The 20,529-nt window shown below is 35.3% G+C and overlaps 2 protein-coding genes across 9 annotated transcripts in view; one reads left to right on the top strand and one right to left on the bottom strand.

Annotated features, from left to right (window-relative positions):
* LOC147842141 (uncharacterized) overlaps nt 1-20,529 on the top strand; it is a 1,078,568-nt gene that overhangs the window by 520,884 nt on the left and 537,155 nt on the right. The window lies entirely within an intron of this gene.
* stard13a (StAR related lipid transfer domain containing 13a) overlaps nt 1-20,529 on the bottom strand; it is a 250,288-nt gene that overhangs the window by 87,939 nt on the left and 141,820 nt on the right. For 2 of the 8 annotated variants that reach the window (XR_015501337.1, XM_087271060.1), the window contains exon 1: nt 1,149-1,587. The exons of the other annotated variants lie outside the window; for them this stretch is intronic. Coding sequence is in view for 1 of the 2 variants with exons in the window: in XM_087271060.1 (XP_087127186.1) it covers nt 1,149-1,272 (124 nt within the window). In the remaining variant the exon portion in view is untranslated. Of the gene's footprint in view, nt 1-1,148; nt 1,588-20,529 lie in introns of those variants that run through there. 8 annotated transcript variants of the gene reach the window in all.

The following is a 20,529-nucleotide window of genomic DNA, read 5'->3' as shown; positions in this document are numbered from 1 at the left end:
CACTGTCTTTGCCAGCTAAATTAATATTTGTGGCGCAAACATGCATTCACAATGGTATGAACCATTATAGGAGTGGTCATATGCATATTTACTATTACTTTAGCTAGTAATTTAATTATATTTATCTCTTACTTTAATTAGTAATATTATTTAAGATACAGATCAGAGAAAACTATTTCTCAACTATTAAAGGGCAGACCCAACCCCCTCATAGCCCCACCACCCACCCACCTACCTCATTTCGATGTTCTTCAGGGGGGACCAAGCGATAATTAGAGCCCCCCAAACACTGCCTCCAAGACAATATTTCCGTGATTTAGGAGTTTTAATGGCTTAAAATTTAGTTTCTTAAATTTTTAAAACCCCATGTGGACACCAAATATGAAAATCAATGGTTTTATATATATATATATATATATATATATATATATATATATATATATATATATATATATATACTTTTTTAAAATCTCCTTTTTGTGTTCAACAGAGGTTAGGAAACATTTCAAAGTGTGTAAATAGTGAGTAAATGAACTAAGCTGAAAAAGCTTCTCGACTTAAACATCCTACACTTTCTTGAACAGATAAACCACTCTCCAGTGAAGGACAATATCATGTCTACAAAACGAGAGATATTTTAAAGGAGCTACAAACATATTGATCTGACAATAACAACTCAATAACATTACTAACAAGCTCAACAACAGCAAAGAACACCACCTTGGAAGAAACCAAAACACTGAAACTCCATACACAGAAAAACCTTCCAATGTACCACTTTTGAGTTGGTTATTTAAAATTAGTGACATGCTAGTAGTGTCCATTTCATTTTTTACAGGAATGCAGTGCATTTTATCGAGTTGAAAGGCAGCAGACATCAGCTAATGACATTACAGCAAAACTGCGGCTTCACTCGCGCACAACAGACCGCCGGAGCGCAATGTCAATGTTGATTTTGATTATTTATAGGCACCAAACGCATTCATCACATGCACGCTTAGATCATTCTCCCCAGTCAAAAAGCCACAAAATGACCATGACCTAATAACTTGACCTTCTCCAGACTCATGTGACAGAAGGTCCATCATTAATGCATGATGATGCGCTGTTGTTTATTTGAAAAAGTTGATTGGCGTCCTGTCACTGACCTGCCAGCCGCTTCTCCCGTATGTTTCTCCATAGTAAATCCCAAGCTTTCGACGTGGAGTCGCGCAGCTGCTCGCTGATGGACCGCCGGAGCTGCAGTTTGCTGGACTTGCGCCTGGTCGTCATTGTGAACGGTGACACATATCAGCGCCGCGCCTCGGACCGCCCGCTCTCCGTGGTCCGCCGCTCTCCTCGGCCGGGTGGCTGCTGCTGGGACGCGCTCCGGTGCCGCAGTTTTCGTCACTCCGCCGGGTCTGCGGCGCTGCGTCACCTTGCAGCAGGAGAACGAACGGAGAAGCGTGTTTATATTTCGCTCCGGGACGAGAGAGATTCAGACGCAGAATCCACCGGGGTGAGCCTCATGCTCTCTGAGGTTTTCCCGCGTCTCTAATCAGCGCGACGTGACAGCGAGAACAGCTGTGTGAAGTTTCCAGCACCAATGCAATGCAGAGGCGCACGACTCTCTCTCTCTCTCTCTCTCTGTGTGTGTGTGTGTGCGTGTGTGTGTGTGTGTGTGCGTGTGTGTGTGTGTGTGTGTGTGTGTGCTTCAACTTGATGGGAACATACAGTACTGACACTGGATCTTTTCTTTCAATGCAGATGCTCTTTTAAATTAATATTACCAAAAAACTTATAATAATAATAAAATATAAATCAAATATATGGATAAAAAAATTAAGCAGATCAATAATGGGACTATATGAGATTTTGCTTTGACCGCTTTTTTATTTTTATTTAATATGACTGTAATAAAAAAATGGGACCTAGGGGAGAGCGGGGCTCAAAGTAACACATTTTTCATTTTGGTCAAATAATGAACAAAATAATGGCAAACCATATTTTTTTTACCAATAACACACAAGCCTCTCCTACATGAGCACTGGAATTATGATTGCTGGACCTGTGGTTTCTGTGAGGTATTGCCAAAAATGCCAGGAGTAAAATTGTTACTATTTACCCCTGTAACAGACAGAGGGTTAGTTGTAACATGCTTATAAAGGCAGATTTCACACAATTTAAATACAGTTTACTTCAAAAAGTAGCTTTATTTGCGCAGTACTTTGCTCATTTCTTTTTTATTCTACATAGCACAGTGTGTTTATTTATTTATTTATTTGTTTGTTTGTTTGTTTATTGGATAAACACATTTGGATCTATTTGCATTATTATCAATTTTTCCATTGTTATACAATGCATTTATGTGCATTATTTCATAATTTTTTTGCTATTAAAACATTATTTTAACAAAAAATATTGACTGTAATAAAAATACTTTTATGCTGCAAAAATGTTTTCTCCTGTGTTTCTCATCCAAATTTCACCAAAAATGTTCAATAATTGGCAGGAAGACGTCTGCCGACACTGTGGTGAAAACCTCAAAAGCATGCCATGGTTAACCCAGAGCAAATAAAAAACACAAATGTGCGCACATTTTAAACATTTCGAAGGCAGGTGCTTGAACAAAGATAAACATTGTAGCAAAAGATCAAAAGCAAACCGGCACACTGCCACTATAGCTCTCAAAAGCTTTTAATAGAACTACTTATATTACTACGGTTATACCAGCTTTTAGTTGGTCAATGGGGCGGTCTATTTCAGATCCTCAAATAGCAACATGCCAACAATGCGCCTTAACACACCTCCTTTTTAGACCAGAACACCCATGTGCAAATGGGTTTGCTATTTAAACAACGTTGCGCAAAACATGAAAATTACAGTTGCGCTGGTCTGAAAATAGCAACAAATCGCACCATACACGTCTTGCACATTATTGCGCCGGGTGTATGATAGGGCCCATTGACATATAAAATTGTATTAACTGTTATGTAACTTTATCTTGTGACTAATTAATCAAACATCAGTCTCATAATCCTTCAGAAATTATTCTAATATGCTGATGTGGTGCTCAAGAAAAAACTGGTGCTCAGTTTTTTATTAACGTTTTATTATTAAATACATTGAAACCAGCTGTGCTGCTCAATGTTTTTGTGAAAACCAAGATGCATTTTTGTGTCAGGACTCTCTGATAAATAAAGTTTAAAAGGACAGCATTCACATTTGATGCATGTTAAATAAAAGTTTATATTTCTTTAAAAAAACATACTGATATTCAGATGTTTCTGCAATAAAACACGTATTTGATCATTATCACTACCTGTGTTCATGGTAAATAATGTATATAAATAATGTAATAATATGTTTGCAGTGGTGATTATTTAATAAATAAAAAAATGAACATAAAAATATACTTCTATGGGCAAAATACTGACCCCAGATTATAGTTTTGCTCTATTAATGTGAGAAATGTTACATGCAAATGTTTATTATTTAGGATTAGAGGCCACTTATGGTTGCTGAGGCTGGAAAAATATTATTCAATATAATATTATTTTTGAATTACAGCAGGTCACCCCTGCTGGACATTACTTATACAAACTTATGTCAACTATCCAGTTACACTTGAAGTCAATTCATAAGCCCTGTCTTTCTTTAGTGTTCACACACACATTCCAGTGTCTGTGGGTGTCAGGCGTTACACTGGCTCAGCTCTCAGATGGGGGTGTTTCAGTTTTGCGTTGGAGATTTATGTCAGTAGGTTACAGCGGTGACATGACCGGCGTGAGGTGTGGCGAGAAAGGGAAAGACAGAAACATAGAGGTAAACACTCAGTCCAATCAACACTTTCATCCTGAGTGAGTTGCAGTTACACCGGATGCACCGCTGTAACAGAGCCTGGAACGTTCTCAACACATAAACTGAGGGGAAAAGTTTGTTACCGCAACTGAAACCTCAAAATAAAACGCTGAAGTAACCCTATATGCAAGACGGCGGCGCAGGAGCCAGTCTGGCGCTGAAAGGGTCTAGCATTTCAAGAACCGTTAACATTTCTATATACATCCCTTGTGAGCTGATTTATGTTTCACACACTTCAGAAGGACAGGGACATTCATTAAGGCCTCAATATGTAGACTTGCGTGATTAATCATTAAATCATTAATACATTTCTGAGAAAAAGTGCTTGGGCGGCATCTCTTTTATTCACTAACTGTGCTCCAAAAATTTGAAACCGTCTTCCAAATGCAGTGAAAGAGTATATATAAATAATACAGTAATCCAGAAACTCAAGAGATTCATTATAAACAGAGAATCAACCAGTAATGAAACAACTGAAGTGTGAGTGAGTCTCTGAGTCATTTGTTCAAGAGATTCATTATAAACACAGAATCATCCAGTAATGAAACAACTAAAGTCTCAGTGAGTCTCTGAATCATTTGTTTAAAAGATTCATTATGAACATAGAACCATCTAGTAATGAAACAACTAAAGTCTTAGTGAGGCTCTGAATCATTTGTTCAAGAGACTCATTATAAATATGAATTTATCCAGTGATGAAACAACTGACGTCTTATTGAGACTCTCAATCGTTTGTTCAAGAAATTCATTATAAACACTGAATCATCCAGTAATGAGACAACTGAAGTGTGAGTGAGTTTCTGAATCATTTGTTCAAGAGATTCATTATAAACACAGAATCATCCAGTAATGAGACAACTGAAGTGTGAGTTTCTGAATCATTTGTTCAAGAGATTCATTATAAACACAGAATCATCCAGTAATGAGACAACTGAAGTGTGAGTGAGTCTCTGAATCATTTGTTCAAGAGATTCATTAAAAACACAGAATCATCCAGTAATGAGACAACTGAACTCTGATTGAATCTTTTTTCTGATCGAAGGTTTTTTTTTTCTTCACTCTCCTATTGGTGAAGTTTTTTTTTCCCTATTCGCTGTCGCCACTGGCTTGCATGGTCCAGGATCTGTAGAGCTACGCATGGATGAATTTGCTCTTCAGTGTTTGGACTCTCAGTAGTGATTTCAAACCACACTGAACTGAGCTAAACTGAATTGAACTTAAACACTAAAAACTGAACCACCCTAATCCAGTTACTATGACCATTTATGTGAAGCTGCTTTAACACAATCTACATTGTAAAAGCGCTATACAAATAAAGCTGAATTGAATTGAATCACTGAATTAACTAAAGTAATGAAACAACTGAAGTGTGAGTAAGTCTCTGAATCATTTGTTCAGGAGATTCATTATAAACACAGAATCATCCAGTAATGAAACAACTGAAGTCTGAGTGAGTCTCTGAATCACTTGTTCAAAAGATTCATTATACACACAGAATAATCCAGTAAGGAAATAACTGAAGTCTGAGTAAGGCTCTGAATCATTTGTTCAAGAGATTCATTATAAACACAGAATCATCCAGTAATGAGACAACTGAAGTCTAATTGAGTCTCTGAATCGTTTGTATAAGAGATTCATTTTAAAACCTGATTCATCCAGTAATGAAACAACTGAAGTCTGAGTGAGTCTCTGAATCATTTGTTCAAGAGATCGATTATAATTATGAATTAACCCAGTAATGAAACAACTGAAGTCTTAGTGAGACTCTGAATCATTTGTTTAAAAGATTCAATATAAATACGGTTTCATTTAGTAATAAAACAACAGTTGTCTTTGTTTGAGTCTCTGACTTACTTGTTCAAGTGATTCATTATAAAACCTGATTCATTCAGTAATGACACCAGAAGTCTTTAAATGAGTATCTAGATCATTTATTTAAAAGACTCGTTATAAACACGAATTCATCCTGTACAGAAACAACTGAAGTCTTTAAATGAGTCTCTAAATCCATTGTTAAAAAGATTTGTTATACTGTAAACATGAATTCATTCAGTAAATAAACAACTGAAGTCTTTGAGTAAATCTCTGAATCATTTGTTCAAGAGATTCATTATAAAACCTGATTCATTCAGTAATGAAATAACAGAAGTCTTTAAATGAGTCTCTCAATCCATTGTTGAAGAGATTCACTAAAGAATGCAGATTCATCCAGCAATGAAACAACTGAAGTGTTTAAGTAAGTCTCTGAATCATTTGTTCAAATGATTCTTTGTAAACACAGATTCCTAATGAAACAACATAAGTCTTTAAATTATTCCCTGAATCAATTGTTCAAGAGATTAATTTATAAAGAAGAGATTAATTTAGTAAAAAACGTTAAGCTTATCGGTAAGTCACTGTATCATTCATTTAACATAAAGTCATCTACATTTACAAAATTTAGAAAATATTTTGTTATTCTGTTGATTTTTCATTTTAGAATTTGCTGGAAAATGTAAATAATTTCTAATGTTAAACTGAAATTAAATATAATTCATTGAAATTGAATATAATTATTAAACAAATAAAAAATGAAAGAAACAACATGTTCAATATTTATAACAATGAGATAAATCCGGCACCTCATGGCCTGCAAAAAATTCAACAGCAAATCTGTATAAATGTGTAACCTGTGCTGGGCCCCAAACGTCACTCCATGTTAGCGTGGTTATCACACAGCTAACTGCTCATCTGTGTGAAAGAGTGAATTCATACTGAGTCACCGGGGCCCCTCAGGAGACCCTGATGAATATTCATATCAGAGGCCATTGGGCGGCAGAGGGAGTCACTGGCCTCTGGCATCCTGTACTACTTTCTTAAAAACATTGCATGAACATATCGCAAAACGGTCTAAAAATATGTCTTTCGCACGTCCCACTAAAATAAATCAGGACAAATCAATCCCCGAATGCCTTACAGAGGGCAGCCAATCATAACAGCAGACCTGTTTCTGTAAGCAAACATGCCATTGAGCGCGGGCGTGTAATGGGATAGAATCAGGACAGACAGACGTTCACTGAATCGATGGCAACCCGGGACTTGAGAACAGCAAAACTCTCATCTGGATAAGACTAATGCTTTCCCCCACTGCTTTTTTATTTCAAATATAGAATTTAATGTTTGAATCACATAATAACCCTGATGCTAGGGTTGTATGATATTTGGAAAAAATACATTGTAATATTTTGCTTTTCTGCAAGATAAAATCTATTTCACCTGATGGCTTGAATAAATTGTGAATAATTTGTTATTTTAGAATGATTGCAGTGATTTCTAGCACAGTGCATCTGCATAAAATTTTAATAAACTAGATAAATACCCCCCAAAAAATAGTAACTATTTTAATATTTTAATAGTGGGGGGGGGGGGGGGGGGGGGGTTGGGTGGTTATAATTCATGCAAAACTGAAATTCTGGTTTGCGTCAATTTACACATGCACTATGGTGTTCATGGTGACACGAGTTTAATTCCCGCCTCGAGGTCTTTCCCCTCTCTCTGCTCCCCACAATTTCCTGTCAATACTCTCTATTGTCTTATCCATTAAAGGTGAAAATCCATAAAAAATATTCAGGATTAGGATATATATATATATATATATATATATATATATATATATATATATATATATATATAAACTGAAATTCTGTCATCATTTACCCATTCTACACTTGTAATAAATCTGAGTTTATTTTTTCTGTTAAACACAGAATAAGTTACTTTGAAAAATGTTGGAAACGTGAGATTTGGAAGTCAATGGTTACAGGTTTATAACATTTTTCCAATTATCTTCTTTGGGTTCAGCAGAAAGGGAAAGGTTTGGAATCTCTTGAGGAAAAGTAAATGGTTAGTAAATCTTAATGAAATATGCCTTTAAAGAGCCCCTACTATATATTTAAAAGGGTCATATTTTGGTTTTGTGTTTTCCAACAAAAAGCTGATGCATGCAAGGTCAAAAAACACTTTCATTGTCTTATAATGTGCATTTATTTTTGCGGAATTATCCCAGCGACTCCCTTATGATTCGTTCAGTGATTCATTTGTTCCCAAACCCCTCCTTAGCGCGATGCTAATCTGCGCTGATTGGACAGATGACACAGTCTGTTGCGATTGGTCGACATCGTTCAGCGCGAGACAGAGTGAAATGGCCACAACGGCTCATCAATAATATTGAAGTAGTTATTGTGCTTCAGAATATATTCTGAATATTTCAGTCCTGCTAGGATAACTTCAAATCGCAGTGACATCATTCATTTTCTTTTGCCTTAGTTTCTTATTTATCAGGCGTCGCCACAGCGGAATTAACCGCCAACTATTCCAGCATATGTTTTACGCAGCGGATGCTCTTCCAACCACAACAGTTCTGGGAAACTCACAGTGATTTTGAAAATGTAAAAAAGAGGAAGATGCTGATTGTTCTGTAATTTTGATTTTCAATGTGTGTTTGTATTTGTAATGGATAATCAACTGATTCCACTGCATTAAAGGATTTTAAATGCATTCTAAAAATCCTTTAATGCATGGCAAGCTGTTGGTAATCCCACTAATTCCCTGGCCAAATTACAGACATGTTAAAACTGCTCTTTGCAGTGCAATAATTGACTGGATGGGTAAATTTCTGTTATTTTTCAGTCAGTTATGACAGAATCAGTTATCTGCCTACTTTAAATCAGTCACAGGCAGGCAAATAATAGAACAGGCTATTAAAAAAGGCCTTTTGTACAATGCACTGATATTATTAAGAGCGATGCAATGATTAGACGATTTCACTATTAACTGCGCTCTAATTCATTACAGTTAATTTATCGTAAAGGCTTCTGAACGCTGCGTTTCTGTTGCACGGAACAAAACTGCTACAACTAAACAAAGCTATGCCAACTGTGTGCTAGTTTAAAGTTCCGAGCTTATAAAGAAGCCAATCCATATGATTAACTACAGCAGCAGGCCGTTCACATATTGTGTCTTTTCTGTACGCAAGTTCATTATTTCCCATTGAGACGAGCTCATATTAAAGCTTTGCACACACGGCTCGCAAGCGGACCTCCACGCTCACACAATAGAAATGATCGTATGCCTAAGCGGTGATATTTGTACATGGCTTTCAGTGCATTCAGTGCATGATTATGTATGTATGAACGCAGATGATAACAACAGTTCTTTGAAATTCTTGGCTAATATATAGCTTAAATTAACATTAAACAAATACTAGTTAGTTAATAGTTTTTATTTATTTATTCATTGTTCTGTCATTTATTTTCATTGTAAAATTACCACTCGTGTTTAAATCAAAAACTTTTTCATCTTTTCATTTTTTTTTAAGGTCAAAGAGAGAAATGGACTATCATTTGTTTTTTATTATTATTTTGTGCTTATTATTTTTGTATAGCTCATAAGCTACCTATGTTAGCTACCTCCTTGCATATTTTTCCTCGCAAATGTCACGGTTACTGATTACAAAAGTCATTTAACTACCTGAACATTAAACAATTTTATTGCACACCTTCAGACAATCAAAATCAACAATTTCAACAGACTATAAACCGAATGAGTGCTTGAACTGTAGCTCTTTCCCTCAATAAGTCATTAAGGACACAGTCTTGTACCTTTATCTTATGGTCCAATTTTAATGAACATATTTCTTAGCTTCAAATTAAACATTTTAATAATGTGATTCTTCTAGTTCAAGACTTACAGAATGCTTTAAGATAAACTTTTTTAAAGTGCCTATTTGAAAAATATCTGTAAATTTGGGCACTAACACACTCAAAATGTGTTAGAGTGTATAAAGTGACCAACCCAGGCTCATTGCAGATACGTACCCAGGTCTACATTTCTGGGGACAGTCAAAGATGTAACTTTGGGTGCGCCTGCTTGCAGTTTTTGTTTGTGCAAATCCACTAGAGGCCGCTGTGTCCACTTTTTGATGTTCACAAATTCCTCTCACGCGTCCTCTTCTCAAGTAAACTCACCAGAGGGCGCAATATACACTTCAGCCGACCAGGCCAGCTAGCTGTTTTCAGCCTGTTGTTTATTTTTGTATTTATTTTATTTATTTATTTTTTTTTGCTTTTGTTTTATCTGGTTTCTGGAACTATTCTTTGCCAGAATTGAACCCTGTTGTCTCTGTCAACTTCGTTCTGCGTCCTAAGTCCGGTGATGTATGTGACAAGCTACTGGGCAAACTAGTAACCGGAAAAAACATCCGTATGGAGGTAAGCGGTCAGCTGGTAGCGCTAAAATGAACAGAAGCCATCTGCAGCGTCATACTGCCATCTTATAATTCATTTTAAAGACAAAATGCAGCTATATAATATGCGCTCTCCAGAAATGTAGACAGGGGTACGTATCCACAATGAACCTGTGTTTCAAGTGACATTTGAGGTCAAATCAGACCAGCAAAACTGAATGGCAAAAAAAAACCCTCAATCATCAATTGTCAAAAATATACAGTCATGGATGAACAGAATTCAATCCAGCATCTTTCAATGTGACCTGGATTGGGACCAACTGAAATCAAGTATATAAAATGTTTAGCCTTCCATGAAATTCCCACTCTGGATTTGACCCATGAAAAAAGTGCTTCTTTGAGTGTGTGAGTGTGTGTGGAGTTCAGTGTGGGTAAATAATTACAGGCTTGTGGTGGTTCAGTGACAACGAAGGAATGCAGGGTGGAAAGGTCAGATGGACAGAGTCTCTGATCTGACTTTCAGCACAGGAGCTTCTTGCGCATCAAGAGTCATTCCTGTCTAAGCAACATCTAGAAGGAAATCCCCTTCGATTTCCACTAAATTCACTATTTCCTTCTGAATTTACACATTGTAAAGACAAAACAACCCCTCAAAAAGGTCTTGCCCTGATTCCGAACATGCTCGATTATCCTACATTTGACTATACCCTGTTGTTTTAGAACTTCTGCAGACCCCCTGTTGCTCTGGAAGCATTTCCCTGACCACAGCTTTAAAATGAGCGACATCTAGATTAGGAAAAAACTGTCTGCCAGATGGTGCCGTTTTCATTGACCTTATTTGTGGGTTTGTGACTGCTTCTCTTCTCCAGTGGGGAATCTTTTAATCTGGGGCCTGATTCATCCGAGTTTCTGAGAGGTGATGAAAATCAGGGACAAATTTGGCCTGTTTTACAAAACCAGAATTTAGAAAAAACTAGTTTGAGGTATCAGTGGCATCCTGATATTCTGAGGATTTAAAACGATCTGAAAGTGAAAAGCACTTTATATTCTGTATTTTTATTCAAATGTTTGTTTAAATATTTTTCTATTACTTCTATATTATATTATACTTAATATACACATAAATATTTATTTATTTATTTATTGATTCATTTATTCCTAAATGGAAAATTAACAAAAAAAAATCTGAATAAAAATATAGAATCTAGCTGTAAACGCTATAAATTATCAGACAATATTAATTTATATGTAATGTATTTAAAAAAAAATTGTTCTTAATTATATTTAGTTTTATTATTTTAGTTTATTTATTTATTAAGTTGATTAATTATTATTTTAAGAATTATAACTTATAATTTTAATAACTTGGCAATATTCTATAATATAATATTTATTTTTATTTATTTATTTTTGTTAATAATTTCTAAAAATCTTTTAAAAAATAAGATAAAATATTTGAATAAAAATACAGAAACTATATAAATACTATAAATCATAAGGCAATATTAATTTATATTCAATTGATTTTAATAATTTTATCCTTAATTATATTTTATCAGAATTATTATATTATTAGTTTATTATTTATTTAGTTTATTAATTATTATTATAATTAAATTTTGAAATTCTAATAATTCTGCAATACTTCTATACTATTATTTATTCATTCATTCATTTTCTTACGGCTTACTCCCTTTATTAATCAGAGGTCGGCACAGCAAAATGAACCACCAACTTATCCAGCATATTTTTTTTTCAGTTTTACACAGCTTCAGTTCATCAGTTTTACACAGCTGATTCCCTTCCAGCAACCTAACACTGGCAAACACCCATACACACTCCTTTACACACATTTACAATGGCCAATTTAGCTTATTCAAAGTTAAGTTCAGCTTCTTTTAGTCTTATCTTTCCAATAATGTTTTCAGGACACATCAAGCAGCACTGAGATCAGTCTCATCAGCAGCAGTCAAGCTGCTCTGTGAAATGGGTCAGACTGAATCTTTCTGGAGCCTCACTCAAGTCCTGCCCTGCCCAGAGCATCCCGTCCTCATCTGTCCTCCACAACACAAACACACCAAATACATGTTTTCATCCCTGGAGTTGTTTTAATTGGTTCCTAAAGCACTTAATAACAGTGTGAGATTATTATCGTAGAGGTGAGGCTTACTGGGGCTGAGGGGGAGGACTGGACCAAACAATGGCTAATGGACACAGAGGAAGTGTGTGTGTGTATGTGAGAGTTTTTGTTGGCCACCCAGAGCTACTGTTTTCCCCTGAGGCTGAGTGGGACAAAATATCCTGCTGGATCACAACCTCCTAAATCAGCCCCCGAAGCAAAGAAAAAAAAACACTCAGAGGAGATGATGGTTCTCATGTGAAGCACACTCTAAAAAAACAATACTGCAAAAACTGTACTTCTTCATCATTAGGTTTGTCTGGTTTCCTCTAAAATATCGAGAACATTCTTTAAGGGACAGTTCAACCAAAAAAGAAAATTTACCATTTACTCAAACTCTAGAGATTTCAGACCTGAAATGTGTCTCTTTTCTCTGTTTAACAAAAAAGTAGATATTTCGAAGAGTGTTGGGAAATGGTAGCATTTGACATCCATTATAGATGACTAATATTATAGAAGCCTGTGACCACCAGTTTGTACCATTCTACAAATCTTTTTTGTGTTTAACAGAAGAATGAAACTCAAATAGGTTTGGGAGATAAAATAAAAGAAAACAAAAGGGTATAAAAATCAATGTAGCCCTATATACATTTATGGAGATCACAATTTATGTAGCCAGAGTTACGTATGGCTAAATTTGGTCTTTAAAACAAATGCTATGGGGCGGTATGACGCCTTTTTTTCACGCTTACCAGCTGACTGATTACCTTCGTATGTACTGTTTTTCCGCTGTTACCAGTTTTTCTGGTAGCTCAACAAGTATGTCGCTGGATTTGAGACACAGAGTGGAACCTACCGCAACAATGGGGTTCGAGTCCGGTGAAGAACGAGTCCAGAAAGCAGATAAGACAAAAATCAGAAACCAAAAAAAGATAAATAAAATTAGGTAACAGGGTGAGAATCTGATAAAATCTGAAAATGTGGTAAAAATCGGGGCTTTTCTTTTTCTGGATTACTTTTGAAAACACTATTGGTTGAGTTTAGTAAATTTGGTGGGTCAATCTGTGCTTTTAAAACACTATTGGTGGGGTTTAGGGAAGTGGGTGGGCGGGTCAATCATTGCTTTTGAAAACACTATTGGTTGAGTTTAGTAAATTCGGTGGGTCAATTTGTGCTTTTAAAACACTGTTGGTGGGGTTTAGGGAAGTGGGTTGGTGGGTCAATCATTGCTTTTGAAAACACTATTGGTTGGCTTTAGGGAAGTGGGTGGGCAGGTCAATCTGTGCTTTTTAAAACACTATCGGTTGGGTTTAGGGAAGTGGGTGGGCGGGTTAATCTGTGCTTTTTAAAAAACTATTGGTTGGGTTTAGGGAAGTGAGTGGGCAGGTCAATCTGTGCTTTTGAAAAACACTATTGGTTGGGTTTAGGGAAGGAGGAGGGAGGGGTTATCGGTCAGTTGGTCAGTAAGTAAATCCGTCAGTCGACAACAGCCTCTGGCATATTTACACGAGAACAGCAGGCATGAATGGCACTCACGACTTGAGATCTAAAAAAACTTGATCTAAAAAAAAAACTTGAGATCTAAAAAAACTTGAGATCTAAAAAAAAATGTACACAGCGGCCTCTGGTGAATTTGTGAAAACAATTTTTTTAGAAACAGCTACTGGGAAGTATTTTTGCTCTCTTCAGAAATGTATATAGGGGTACGTAATCAGAATAATTCTTGGTTCATATAAATGCAGTTCTTTAAAATCCTCAACTGACAATCTGTCCTTCACAAAAAATAAAGGAAACAATTAAACAACCAAACATAACTTCAAGTGTTTCCCTTGTATATTAATATCAATGCTGCTAATTTCAAAAGTTATTTCAAATGTTTCTGCTACTTTGTTGAAGCACAGTATCCAGCATTTCTATAAGATTAAATCAGTGTCCCATTCATTTTGTACCACTTATAAATAAATAAGATTAAAATGCCCTAATAAGTAGTTTTCTTTCCCTTTCTTTTGTTGTGGTAATCTGAGATCAGTTCATTCCCAGACCACAGCATCCTCTCACACAAATGAAGATAAATGTCCACATAAACCTGAACATGCATTACGCACACACGCGCACACACTTACACTCACACACACACAAATGCAGATAAATGTACACTGAATCCATTAGTGAATATTACAGAGAGTGCATTTAAGCATTTACCAGGCTATGAGGGAAAGGGGACGTTTAAGCTCAAGCTGCATTTCTGAAGAGGATTTACTGATGTCTGGACTATAAATAGAAACAGTCTCACACAGACCACAACCGCAAACACAGCATACACTACAAAACACTCAGCAAGAGGCCAAAACACAGACAGGAGTGTTTGTGTGTGCACGAGTGTGTGTCCTGTAAACATCCATATTTCTGGACACATGAACTCATTGTCTTTGCATGGTCCAGCATGTTTGAATCTCTTAGCGTATTATAAGACACTTTATTACGCAAATAGCAAAACAACAAAGAGATAACCCAAAGATCACCTAAGAAATATATTAGGGTGGGTTAGCATTAACACTTCTGTGAATGAATTAATGCTACACAGTGCATATGTATAATTATAGACAATTATACACCTCACACCTCAATTTATATTTTTCATTCTAACTAAAGACTTAATGTAATGAAGTAAAGATTGCAGTGTGAACATGCATAGGTGCTATAAGAAAAGATAATAATAATAATTATACAGTTGAAGTGAGAATTATTAGCTTCCCTGAATTATTAGCCCCCTTGTTTATTCCCCCAATTTCTGTTTAACAGAGAGCAGCTTTTTCAATGCATTTCTAATCATAATAGTTTTATTAACTCATTTTAATAACTGATTTATTTAATCTTTGCCATGATGACAGTAAATAATATTTTACTAGATATTTTTCAAGACACTTCTGTATAGCTTAATGTGACATTAGAAGGCTAAACTAGGTTAATTAGGTTAACTAGGTAGGTTAGGGTAATTAGACAAGTTATTATATAACAATTGTTTGTTCTGTTGACTATCAGAAAGAAAATGATAATTTTTTTTATTCTAGCCGAAATAAAACAAATAAGACTTTCTCCAGAAGAAAAAATATTATCCGAATTTCTGTGAAAATTTAGTTGCTCTGTTAAACATCATTTGGGAAATTTTCTCAAAAAGAAAAAAAAATTGAAGTTTGATAATTCTGATTTCAACTGTAAAAATACAATATAAAACATTGAGTTATTTATTTAACCCAATGGTTGAGTTAAAAATTATTAGTGCCTATTTAATAACTATAATAATAACTATTTAATAACTCAGTTAGGTTAATAAAATTCAACAGTCAACTACAGACACAGAAAAGCTGTATTAGTTTTTTCCAACTGCTTGCACAATCTTTTCTTGTCACACAATTTCTGAAACATCTCACTCAAAATGCAGAACTACACCTCAAATCTCCAAAACCAGAAGCTATTTTTTAGCCTTGAACTCAATTTTCAATCGCATAAAACACTTTTTTCAAACCTCTGGTCCAAAAAAAAAAAAGAAAATACAAATAGTTTTTCCACCCATCCATAATTTGTAGTTTTGTACTTAACCCATTTTTTACCCAAAATTCTAAATGCTAAAAGAATAAAGGAATTCTTCTGAGCCTAGCACTGTAAAGTGTATGATGACCAACCACATGACACTTTTGTCCACATGACACTTTTCCAGGCAATGGACGCTTCTCCACCCCCTTCCCCCCTCCCAGACTCCCTTCACACACAACTGTATTCTAAAGAACATACTTTGCTTTACAAGTTCTTTTATTTTTTTACATACATACAACTTTTACATAAAGTAGGTCTACGTTTTACAGTATGTTTATGATTATGATATAAACAATTAAATATTTATAAACTATTAAATATTTTCAGTTTTTTTTTCATGTCATCAGTGTTCATCATTCGATGCAAATGCTTCATTCTGACGTGTTTATGGCATTTTGAATGGTACAGTTTAAAGTAGACATAAGGTATTGGGCATTTTGTGCATGCAGTTTTGGAGAATTGTGTGTAGAGTTTAAAAAAAAAAGAGACATTTTTCTGACAATGTGTGCAAGCAGCAGGAAAAAACTGTAATATGCCCACAGAATGTTGTTTTTGCGTTATAAAATTTATTTAAGCTATAACACAATAATATTGTTATTTTTAAATCAAATTACCTCTCCGTGTCATGATTTGTATATCCATTTACCAGCACACTTAATTATTAAAAATTATATTATTAAATTATATAACAAATGCATTGGGTAAAAATAACCCATAGTTGTGAAGGTGCTGTAATAACTTATAGTTGTGTTATATGTTGCGGTATTGTTATTCCAACTATTTCACCTGAGAATATAAAATGAAATAAAAAGTAAATTTAGGTATTTTATAAGCATAACAATGACTACCATGTATTTTTTATAATAATGAATGAAATATTAAGTTAAAATATAATATAAATAATTAAATAATTCTGTATTATTTTAATAAAAATTATAATATTTAAAAATGTATAAAGAACATATAAAGCTACTAAAATTTCTATTACTGTAAATACATAAATTTTATAAAAAATTTTTACAAAATTAAATAAACAAAAAAAATATTAAGATATAGTTCAGCCAAAAATTAAATAAATTCATCATTCTTTTTGTGTTAGCCATTGACTTTCATAGATATAAATAATAATAATAATAATAATAACAATAATAATAATAATAATATTAAAAGTTATAATACTAATAATAAAGAAGGTCACTATCAAATTCTTCAGAATATTCTCAATTTCACTCAAATAGCAAATATTGATAGAATTTACATTTCTGGGTAAATCATTCCTTTAAAACCTGTGCATCTTTATAATAAATAAGAGTAATAAAAAAATAAAATATTATGTAATAATACACTAAATAATGATAAAGAACTAAAACACACATTAACTAAACACAGAACACAGAACAGTGTGTTATCTGTATACTGGATTAGTCTTAAGATTTTGCTATCGGTGAGTGTAACTCAGTGCCACCCAAGTGGGCAAGAGTGTGGGCCACAGCGAACTGAAAAACATACCCTGATGCCAGCAGGCCTGTTTGTGTGTGTGTGTGTGTGTGTGTGTGTGTGTGTGTGTGTGTGTGTGTGTGTGGTTTGTTGTAAAGCAGGTCGCTTGCCAAAGCTCAGAGTGCTGAATGAGCAGTCCAATTAAACTCGCTCATCACTTGCACAGCAGGCTAATTAAAGAACCTTCATATAGAAAAAAAAAAAAAAAACTTACTGTGATACTTTCTGGAGAATCTCTGAGACTCTCAAAATCCTCTCCAGTTATTACAAACATCCCCGTTTTATGCTGGAGGACCTCTTACTGTAATAGTGATGTGTGGTTTTAAACATTATGCAATGCTGTGAACTGCTGAGCCCAGAGCTTTCTGTTTTACTGCCTGCAGAACTATTTTTATTGTGCAATATTGTTTTAATCAGATCTAAATACCACACAAGAGGACCTGTGCAAGCATTTGCACATGCATGCAGACATACAACACATGTCATAGTGCTGTTAGTATTTATAAATAACCCATGGCTGTCAATTGATAGAAATTGATGCGGCAGTTACTAATCTAACTGATAGCAGGTTAAACATGACTAAGAAATTCCCCCAAATGAACAGCTAAAGTATATATTTGTTGAATGCAAAAATTGGGCGAGGCAGTGGCACAGTAGGTAGTGCTGTCACCTCACAGCAAGAAGGTCGCTGGTACGAACCTCGGCTCAGTTGGCGTTTCTGTGTGGAGTTTGCATGTTCTCCCTGCCTTCGCGTGGGTTTCCTCCGGGTGCTCCGGTTTCACCCACAGTCCAAAGACATGCGGTACAGGTGAATTGGGTAGGCTAAATTGTCCGTAGTGTATGAGTGTGTGAATGTGTGTGAATGTTTCCTAGAGATGGGTTGCGGCTGGAAGGGCATCCGCTGCGTAAAAACTTGCTGGATAAGTGGGCAGTTCGTTCCACTGTGGCGACCCCGATTTAATAAAGGGACTAAGACGACAAGAAAATGAATGAATGAATGCAAAAATTATTAAAGTAGACATTTATTAAAAGTAGCTTTTGGGATATTTTGATTATTTCTTTTTATTAGTCATTATTTTTTAAGTTTGAGATGACACCAATTTGAGTAAATAATGACACTTTTTCGTGTTAGCTATTCTTTTATTTTTGTTTATTGTAAGATACCAGTTGTGCATTTATTTATTAATGTACTAATTTGTAGAGGTGTGAATCTACACTGGTCTCACGGTTCGGTTCAGTTACAATTATGCCATCGATTTGGTTCAATTCGATATCTCGGTGCATTGACGATGCTTTCCATACACAGTTTTATATTTTTTTTCACAGCACAGCAATTCTTGTATTAAAATATATAAATATATTTATATACTATTTGTAATACAATTTTGTCCTTTAATACAGACAGTCAGATATATAAACCATACCTTTAATCAACACGAGCATTTAAAGCAAATAAACAAATATAAAATTCCCGCTCACTTGTCTAGCAAGTTCTTTCTTATACCCCTTTGATTGGTCACGCGCTCAACAGAAAGGGCTGCGATTGGCTGTTACGCGCTGACGCTCTTCACAGATGAGTGGCACTAATAAATGGCAGTGGCGATCACAGCTGATCCATGATAGACACGGTGGAGAAAACTCTGCAGACACGGACTCGTGTCTATCCAGAAGTATCGATGTAACAATCGAGAGGAAAAGAAAAGTCATGCCAGCAGGTCAAATGGAGTATACTTTCATTCTCTCAATCGCAGTGAAAAAGAGGCTTCTGCTGTCAGTGTCAGTGAAAGACTGTCCAGAAAACACACATGCAGTGAAATTGTGCACAGTTTCTGCGTTTTTAAGTAGTTGGAGAGTTGTAAATATTCACGATCGTCTCCCTCACCATAGTAAGCTTCGGCGACAGAGCGCAAATGAGATAAATGACATCAGTACATAATGACCGGTTATGATCAATTACTGAACCGATACCGATATGTCTGCATCTGCATTGCGGTGCACCAAAGAAACAACTAATTTTGACAACCCTACTAATTTGAGGTGGCAGCAAAGTGGTGGCAAATGCCTCATAAAGTAGTCACCACATCATTTGTTTGTTTGATTCATTAAAACAAACCAGCAACCATTAAACCAACCAATCAACAGCTTTTTACATTTTATATTTAACAGTTCACTGAATTACTGGTTTACATGATTTGTTCAGAATGCAGATTCTTTCAGAAAAAAGCAGATCTGAGATGAAGTGCAGTCTGCTGTGACTTTGTTGAATAAATGTTTGAGGCAAAACTGAGCAAAAACAGACAATATGGACTATGGAAATTCTAAAGCGCATAGTGCAAAAGCATTAAGGGCGTGTCAGAATCCACTTTTGAGTGTTGGCAGCTGTGCTTACCAGTTTAATAATGATTTGATCAGCTGTAGTTAGAAATCAGAACATTATAATCTTCTAAGCCTTATTATGCGGTTCTGTCATCATCTTGTGGATAGAAAATGTCAACCGTCTTTGGTCTACTCTATGCTAGGCTAACGGTCGCCGACGAGATCTCTCAGAAATTGCAAATATTTTAAAATAGGCTTTATAAGTTCTAATAGTTCATATATTAATAATAGACAGACACGCCTAATACTGTAAATTGTGATTTAAACTAAAGTGTTAGCCTTTTATAAGTTAGTTGTTCTTCTTCAGCAGGCCTATCACCCATCAACCATATGAAATTTAAAGTTGACTTGGGCTGGTGTTTCAATTAAAGATATCTACTTTTCCCCCCTATAACTAATTAATTGTATAAATGTAAGTGTTAAATTGACAGCCCAAAATGTGCATATGGTTGTCCGTCGCCTGTGTGTCCTCAGACTGGCCTCATTGACTATTCCCAGGAGAACACATGCCTGAAGTGCCAGAGAGATTGGAAATATGGCTCTGTGTTCTCTCAGGTCCTGTAGTGACAGGCTGTGTCTAATCAAAACACACAGTCAGACGCATGTCCACCCTCACCAGTGATACTCACAATGTTCCAGAATGTGTGTGGCTTTTTCCTCAGTGTCACACCTCGATGTTTACAGAGACTTCTGTGTTTTTGAAAAGCTACATACAACCTTAGTTCACCCAAAAATGAAAATTATTATGATTATTACTGAACCAATACCGATTGTCCGCGTTTGCATCACAGTGCACTGAAGAAACAATTAATTTTGACACTCCTATTATGCTATGACATTTGAACTTTCTATTCTATTTTCAATCTACATACACTGTTAA

Source organism: Danio rerio, chromosome 10 (assembly GCF_052040795.2).
Source record: "Danio rerio strain M-AB ecotype USA chromosome 10, GRCz13ab, whole genome shotgun sequence".
Lineage (NCBI taxonomy): Eukaryota > Metazoa > Chordata > Actinopteri > Cypriniformes > Danionidae > Danio > Danio rerio.
Note: the sequence above shows the minus strand (reverse complement) of the source record. Positions and strands in the feature narration are given on the sequence as shown.